The 9,310-nt window shown below is 38.0% G+C and overlaps 1 protein-coding gene across 1 annotated transcript; it reads right to left on the minus strand.

The window, feature by feature from the left end:
- Positions 1–504: 504 nt before the first annotated feature.
- On the minus strand, positions 505–2,515 carry LOC110864514 (probable receptor-like protein kinase At5g24010). The gene has a single exon (XM_022113599.2). The coding sequence runs from the start codon at positions 2,368–2,370 to the stop codon at positions 976–978; it is 1,395 nt and encodes a 464-aa protein (XP_021969291.1). The 5' UTR covers positions 2,371–2,515; the 3' UTR covers positions 505–975.
- Positions 2,516–9,310: the final 6,795 nt, after the last annotated feature.

Raw genomic sequence — 9,310 nt, forward strand, 5'->3', positions numbered from 1 at the left:
ACTAAAATCCGATTGAAGCATAGGAGCTTGGGAGGGACGGTTAGGGTTCAACAGACATCATCAGTTGTCGTCTTAAGTGTTCGAAGTGTGATAAAGGTTGTAATATATGGGGGCCAAAAAAGCATAAAAGAACTGGGCTTTGTATTCTGTTGGCAACCCATAAAGAAAAACATAAAAATCTGGCCTACCGATTTTCTCACCGATATGACCGAGATAAGAATATCAAAATATTGGCGATATCTCGGTAAATATCGCCGATATTCTCGCTACGGAGATTTCTACCGATATTCTGAACCGATATTATGTGCCAAGACCGATAACCGATATAGCACCGCTATATCACCGAGATAGCGCCGCTATTAACTGCCCAGACTAAACGTCCCTATAATATTACTACGTTGGTTGGGATGTTATAAAAGTAGGTTCTCAAGTCACCATAGTGACTAGTGAATGGTAAACATCAAAATGTACTAAAAATAGGTAAACTTTCTGCAAAGATAGAGATGAGACACAACACTACATAAAATATTGTTATTGTGCATAATTAGACAATTACTACAATAACACATAATTTTCGGTTCAACAATCCAACAAAACAATAACTTATATACCGCATAAACAACAAACGTGCAGGAAAACATGTCCTAAAACAAGAGTATGACGTTTTGAGCATCGTGATTGGATTTCATCGCAAAATAAACCATCGTTCTTGAGAAAATACTATCATGACATTAGACAAACATTGGCATGCTTGTAAAACATCATTCATATTGCAAGATATGATATATAATCTTTTGTTACTTCCGCAAGAACGATAGTTAATTTGTGACGAAAAATTGAAAAGCCAAGTATGATAGTTCAGAAAATCAAAACAAGTGTACTAAAAGTTTATAGAGTTATGAAGTGTAGTTACGTCCATACGTGAGTGTCCGTTCTTCGATTTTCACCTTCGTGCATTTGAATGAATTTTTCAAACTAAACACTTACCCCAGCAGACTTCGGGTAACTAGATTTAAGATCGATTTCAGAAACATCAACGGGTACTCGTGACCATCCAGCTAAACCTTTGGCCACGGCCTTTCTTCTCATAACCAAAAACGCAATTGCCAATAAACATACTGCAGCTGTCAACGATAGTAAACGGCTCATCTGACCACCCGATTGGCTTTTGGACTCTAACTGGCCGACACACACTTCACCATCAAGACTACTCATCGAATTACTCATCTTCCATATCTCCACACCGTTTAACATACCATCAACCGCATGTGGCATGCTCGACTTTGAAGGACCGATATCAACTCTTATAACATCAGAAAACTTCTCAGAATCAACCACAAAATCAGCATAAAACGGTGAAGCTAGCATATAGTTTGTGAGAGTTGAGAGATCCAGATTCTCGTAAACCAAATTCCCATTTATATACACATTAAAGTAAATCAACCCAATCGAAATACTTGCAATATCACAGAAATGCAACCTTACAATATAGCTAAACCCCTTTTTCACAGGAAAAACCCAAGTCATATTCACTTTCGGGACCGAATCATTCACACCAAAAATCAATCTTGCGCTGTTGTACATGTTATCCGGTCCCACTTCACGGCTCGCACCACCTACCCGGTAATTAATCCGGCCATCGAAGTGAATCTTTTTATAGCTTTCGACCGACCCATCACCCAATTTCAAAAACTCATCATCAGGAACCCAATTTCTCCACAAAGAATCATTAAAAGGTGTCACTTTAACACCACCAACACTAACCCTATAAACACTCTCATAAGCATATCTCATATTATGATCAAAGCTCACATACTTGAAATTATCAATCAAATCTTTAGGAGCAGAAATCACCTCAATCGCATTAACGAAAGCAAAGCTAGTTTGATCAACCGGAATAAACCTAATCACGAGCTCATCTTCATCAGCGGTGATCAAGAAATCCTTAATTCTAGGGTTTCCTTTCGAAACAGAGTAATTGTGTAACAACACATACCCATTAGCAGAAACATGAAATTGATCATGACACGTGGTTCCAATATTCATAAAATCGAATTTATAGAAATGAATACGTACCAAGTGAGTCCCTTTTTCTTGAATTTTGAATTTGTAATGTGAGGGTTTCGTGAAAACCCTAGCTGTGTGATAAATTGGGGACAGATTGGGATCTGGGTTTGAGTTCTTTAACGATAAAGATTTGGTTGATGAGAGGGTTGTAGAGGATCCGTCGCCGGTGAAGGGCCGGTGGTCGTGGTCAAGCACCGTGGAGGCGGTGGTGCCGCAGTCAATGAGGTGGTGATCGGCGGGGGAGAAAGCGGAGACAAGGGCGATTGAAATTGCGAGTGAAAGGAGAAGATGGAAGAAACTCATTGTTAGGGTTTGATGATGAAACTGAATCAAGATTTGTGAAATTGATTGTAGTGATGGAGAAGATGAAAGAAAATTGGGTGTATTTACGCGTGGTTCACCACTGGCATTATTATGTGTTTAGACTTTTTCAACTTAAATAAATTGGTCTTCTATTCTATTTTAGGGGTGCTAAACGGATTGTGTTTGTAGTTTGGCGAGTCTAACCTGATTTGGATCTAAAATTTTTAGATGAACTCGAACTTGAAAATCGTGTCATATATATAAATCCAAACATGACCCAAATATTCACCAGTTGACCTGAACACGACCCGTTCAACCCGAAATATTTTTTTTTCATTTTTCCCGGAAATTAATATATAAAAAATAAATTTACTAAAAAAACATAAATGTATATAATACAAATTACATTGGGAGTTGGCTACAAAGTCCATTTTTCTTATAAAGCGTAAAAAGTCATAAAACACCATGATAATCCCGTAACGATCCGATTTCAGTTTCGGTTCGGAGAAAATATGGAAACGGGTGATTCGAGCCAAGAATAAACAATAATAAACAAGAAAGATAGAAACTTTAAGAATTGGAACAAAGATATTTTGATTGATAGTGATGAAAGAGATACAAAGATAATCATCCACCCCGGGTGAGCTCCCCTGGGGTGGTGGCTCACTAAATGCACACCTACAGATGAGGTGTAGTTCCCTATTTTGTAGACCCTTGAGCCTTGTCCTCCAAGCAAGCCACCTCTTGCTTGAAAAACCTACTAAACTTGCTAAAATGCAAAACTATAATAATTATCATCGCTACCTCATGCTACATCATACAAATAATAAAATTGTCAATTAAAGTCGCCTTAATTGATAACATCATTCTCTAATTTGACCCAACAATATTCCCCCGAGAATGATGCTATCAATTCTTCAAATGATCTTCAAAAATAAATCTGACATTGTCTTCGAATCTTCAAAAATCAGCCGAATACCCAAAATCTTTCATTGTTGTTTTCCCCCGCAAATGTAGTCCCTCCTATATCTTGTCAATCAAAGCTCCTTATCTCAATATTGAAGATAACATTGTAATAGGCATATGATAGGGTTCGAACTCTAATGATAAAAATTAGAATATTTAGCTTCATTTAAGAAAATCTTCAACTCTGTCAGATTGTATAAATCAGCTCCGATCCATCGATAAAACGCCAAAATTCCCTGGCCCACTAGTTGTCTAATAATTCATGACCGTGCCCACTCAAATTTAAAAGTGCTTTGCCCAAATAAAATACTTTTAACACCCGGCCCAAACCAAATGTAATCCCTCACATCCATCCAGTTAACTTTAAACATGAAACCCAACAGTCTATTCCTTTCAAAACCCGATTAGAAGTCTAACCCGAATATCCATAAAATCAACAGCCTAAAACAAAGCTTCTAAAGCAGGCCAATGAAGACAAATTCCCATATCCTGGTGCTTTCAAACTAGGCCAAGAACATAATAAATAATCTTTGCAATTCAAAGCCTCCTTAATTAAATAATCAGCCCACACTAATTTGACACAGTATTGAAACGTTGGGCCTATGCCTATTTAAATTTGTATCCACGGCCCATGTATATCAACAACCAATAGAACCATGTTATTTACATAAAGCAAATAAAAGCCAACAATATTAATACCCCTTTTGACATCCCCAAACGTTTCCCACGAACACAACATTCTAATTGCCTTTATGATGTAGGTGGGCCCAAAAGAATTCCAAACTCAATTCGAAAAAAATTCAATTTTTTTTGGACAAACTTGGGAACAATCAACTCGTGGCACAAAAAACAATGCAATCTAATCAATAGCCTATAATTACCTTAGAGGAAAGGCGGAGCGTTGTTTTTCTGTGATGGCCAACAAATAACGCGTGAAAACAAACAATTGCCACCGCCACCATCATTCTATCACGCGTGGAACTTGCTGCAAACTATAACGCGTGTAAAAATCAACGCGTGATGGCCAGATTTTGTGAGAGAAATTGTTGGTTGGGGGGAAATTGTTGAGTGTGGTGGTGAGTGATGACCATTGCCACTTGTGAGTAATGAAAAAATGGTTGATGATATGGCGAAACTTGATTGGATGCTTGTGAGTGATGGAATTCTATCACTAGTGACCCCCCCCTTAGCCCATGCACATTTAACCCTTGCAAACCCTAGCGACATATCAAATACGCAGCCGCCAACCATATTCCGCCGACATCACCGGAGATAATTCACTGGCCGGAAACAACATCACCATAATCATCAGAAACTCGTCATCAACCATCATCACCACAACTCCTCTTTTGCTAACATCATCAGCAATTGGTTCATCGAAGAACCATCACCCTCTGATGACAACCATCCAGCATCACATGAAACAATTCCATTCTGAACCAGTGAACCACCGGATACCACCATGTGCCACCTTAAACCCCCACCGCAACATGTGTACCAACTGCCATCTTCCACATACCGTCGCCGGCGATACCATTATCATTGTTACCTTCGATAGCCATCTTGTGGTTGTTAACAGTAACAAACCGCGTATCATCACACAACCACCATTTTTGAAACCATCAGATCATCACCAACCACTCTCTAACTTGATGAACAAAGTCGCTGAATATGGCATAAAGTCACCATGATCTGAAACAGCTCCAAAAATCATAAAACACCAGATCCTTCATGTTCCACTAACCATGGTCATCGGCAAATACACTCACCATGCCTTCGCTATTACAAGAGACCACCAATTACTGAACGGAAGTTATAACTCTCCAGCATCGTCATCAAGAAACCAACAGACTTAAACAGAAACTTAATCCAGACACATTCTTCCCGTATCCGCCACCGCCGCGCCGGACTGACGGATGAGCCGGCGTCCTCCGCGGAGTCATAACATTGTCATTTCTAGAACAAGGTTGTTGAATAACCATGTATAAAAGCAAGATTTAGAACTTCATCAACACACACACATATGCAATCGTTTTACATCTCCGGCGGGTTTTCCGATAAAGATCCGACCAAACTGAAAACTGAAACGAGCCACCGAGGCTCTGATACCAAATGATAATCCCGTAACGATCCGATTACAGTTTAGGTTCGGTGAAAATATGGAGACGGGTGATTCGAACCAAGAACAAACAATAATAAACAAGAAAGATAGAAACTTTAAGAATTGGAACAAAGATATTTTGATTGATAGTGATGAAAGAGATACAAAGATAATCATCCACCCCGGGTGAGCTCCCTCGGGGTGGTGGCTCACCAAATGCACACCTAACAGATGAGGTGTAGTTCCCTATTTTGTAGACCCTTGAGCCTTGTCCTCCAAGCAAGCCGCCTCTTGCTTGGAAAACCTACTAAACTTGCTAAAATGCACAACTATAATAACTATCATCGCTACATCATGCTACATCATACAAATAATAAAATCGCCAATTAAAGTCGCCTTAACTGATAACATCATTCTCTAATTTGACCCAACACACCATAATGTTAACCATAAAACACACTCAAAACCCATAAATAACAAAGTGGAGATTACTAAAACATCATACTTGTGGGTTTTGTGTTGTTTTTTGGATGATAAGGCTTTGATTATTCAATGACTAATATTAGTGTGTTTTATGTTGATTATGATGTTGTGTTTTATATTCATAGTTCTACGATTGTGTGTTTGAAGTTTTTATGGACTGTTAGAGTTTGGATATTGTATTTTAGTATTTGTGGGGTTTGAGTGTGTTTTATAGCTCAAATTGTGGTGTGTTATGACTTTGTACACTTTGGAGGAAAAATGGACTTTGTAGCCGAACCCACCCTATATATAAAACATATTGTAAAAAAAAATATATAATATAAGATAAATAGCTTAAATGGGCCAACGCGGTCGGAATGACCCAAACCCGCGAATTTCGCGTTAGGTTCGTGTCGGATTTTCAGGTCTTGTTAGAAATTAATACCCCTAGTGTTAATTGTTAAGTGTTGTTTGGTAGCCTCTAAATTAAACTATTAAAAGACTACTTCTTAATTGATCAGAGATAAGTATGTTTGGTTAGCTAAAATAACATTTTTTAAGGGATCAATTTGCCTCTTAATGGTTGAGTTCAAACGCGCTGAATGGAAAACAAGACAACTTTACCCTTCACCTAATTATCAAACGCCTTCTCCCTCGTACACTTCCGCCTTTCACACGTCACTTTCTCCTTTGATGTGATTGCGAGGGTGACGTTTGTGGGTATGGAGGTCCTTGTCCTCTCATAGTTTCCTTTCCTCGTCCTCTCTGTCTCGACGGCATTTCTCCAGTCAAATATATATATATATATATATATATATATATATATATATATATATATATATATATATATATATATATATATATATATGTGTGTGTGTGTGTGTGTGTGTGTGTGTGTGTGTGTGTGTGTGACAACTGTCACTTTTCCATGCGTTACGTACAATAATTAAACAGCAATCTGTGCTTTAATGACTGGTATCCTAAAGATAGTAATTTTGATCTTATTGCTTACTCTGACAGTGATCATGCAGGTTGTAAAGTTGATCGCAGGTCTGTATAGGAGGATGTCACTTCTTGGGAAATCGTCTGATCTCTTGGCAAAGCAAGAAGCAGACAATTGTGTCCACCTCCACTGCTCGAGCTGAGTACACTACGGCCTACAGTTGTTGTTCACAAGTTCTCTAGATACAAAATCAGTTGTTGGATTATGGTATCAACATCATGAAGACTCCTATATTCATCGACAATGAGGCTTGTCTGGGAATTGTGAAGAATCCCATCCCCCGCTTAAGAACTAAGCACATCGGGATTCGTATTCACGCAATTCGAGATGCATACGAGAAAGGATACATTCAAGTAGTGCCAGTGGATACAACATAGCAACGGGCCGACATATTCACAAAAGCCTTTGATAAAACCCGATTCAACCAGCTGGTAACCTGGTTGGAAATGGTTAATTTCCTTGAGTAGAAATGAATCTTGTTGTCCAAAATCATATATAAATACTCTATCTTCTGTCCATTTTAATAAAAATTTTGTTAAAAGTAAAACAAGTATCGTAAAACGTTGCCCACCAAAAAGATTTTCTGAACGTTAAAATTTCATTTTCGGGCAATGGACTTTCGAAAATAAAGATTTTAGGGCGGATATTCCAGAAAATCAAAATTAGATGCTTGTGTCTGACTCCTGTTAGAAGAAATGATAGAAAATTGCTAACACTTTGTCATTTCTTGAAAAACAGAAAACAAAAGGAATCAGGGTACCAAGCAACGACGTGTCGGTAGATTCAGCAACACCAACGAGTAAACTACTTTTAGGTGGCAAAACATAACATCTACACAAGGATTCTGGCTTTCCTCAGGCATTACGCATCATTGTGGGTAACACGTTGCGGCATATGGATTAATGGTCTTAAATCTTGTGTTGACAGATTGCCAAAGTCCGAGATTTCGGGTCTTTATATTGGTTTTTCATTCGGGGATATCATAGTTGTTCTTCTGCTGCATCCAGATACATGCTGACCTAGACGCTATGATATCTTTTCAAGAAAAGAGCCAAAAATGGCCAAATCCCTAAATTGAAGAAGCTTTCATAGAAAGTAATTCAAATGCGCAAAAATGCACAAATCGTACCAGTTCTGGTATCTATCTCCGCCCTCGGTAGTTTTTGGGATCTCTGTTGTACAAAAGTACTGACCTGATGTAACAACCCTCACCTGAAACTATAAATTATTATTTTATTCATCCAATAGGAAATCCTAATTGAGACACCCAAGTGATTCTGCACAAACCCTAAAAATTTCAGAACAATCGGAATCAGGATCAAGGCCCCTAAAACTCAGGGGGGGGGGGGTAAACCCTAGTTGACGATTATCCTTATAACTCGTTGTCAAAAATTAAAATTAAGGAGACGTCGACTCAGCAAGCCTAGTCCCACGCGTGGCAACCCTATGACCCTTAGGTGTCCCTTAAGGGATTAGGCTTACGGTCCGTAAGCATGTCAAATTTCGTGTATAAATAGCAGGCCTTGGGACTCGAAATTAGAAAGTAAAACGATGTAAAAACTCCAAATATACGTCGAGTTATAGCCGAAATAATCTCCAATTAGTATAGCAGGGTGCTGCTACAATGACGGGTATTAACTCGATCGCTGTTCAATTCTTTTCTTTCCGTCAGCTTTTATTTTTGTAAATAATAGCTTGGGATTTTACCCTCTAAATCCCTAAACTCTGCCCGTTATTAGGGTAATAACTCTAATCACTGGTACGATACTTTATCCGATCGATTATAACTATCCAACGATTGTCTGAGTGCTGCTCAAATTGAGTTATACTTTGTTATTCATCGTGATTTCGACTTGAATGTTTGAGTGCTGTCCGAACTCGGGCTATACTCTGTCATTCGTTGTGAATCCACTGAATTGTTAAGTATTGCACTTGTAAATCGTTGTGAGGGTTTTTATCTCGTGATTGTCGTTAAAGTTGAATTGAGTTAGTACACTAATACAAGTTCCATTGTGTCTAGAAATTAGAACTCGTAATCAGGAAACTGCTAGAGTACTTAGTAGCTAAGTAAACTTAATAGTTAAATAAACTTAGCAGCTAAGTTAACTGAGTAGGTTAATTAATCTATTAATTAAGTTTAGTATTAATTAAGTGGGATTAATTAAGCTAAACTAGATTAATTAAGCTAAGTACGATTAATTAAGTTAAGCAAGATTAATTAAGCTAAGTAAGATCTACTAATCACCTAAATAAGAAATATATATAAATATATAATAGATAATACCGAAGGAAGGTGCTAGGAAGGTGTAAGAGGATAGATATCTGTGGATAGGAAGCTTCCTAGAAGATGTATAAGTAACTTCCTAGAAAAGCTATAGGAAACTTCCTAGAAATACAAGGGAAACTTC

Source organism: Helianthus annuus, chromosome 13 (assembly GCF_002127325.2).
Source record: "Helianthus annuus cultivar XRQ/B chromosome 13, HanXRQr2.0-SUNRISE, whole genome shotgun sequence".
Taxonomy (NCBI): domain Eukaryota; kingdom Viridiplantae; phylum Streptophyta; class Magnoliopsida; order Asterales; family Asteraceae; genus Helianthus; species Helianthus annuus.

What these genes read in the sequence shown, in the direction of transcription:
- LOC110864514 (XM_022113599.2), bottom strand. Translation starts at nt 2,370, where the DNA reads ATGAGTTTCTTCCATCTTCTCCTTTCACTCGCAATTTCAATCGCCCTT.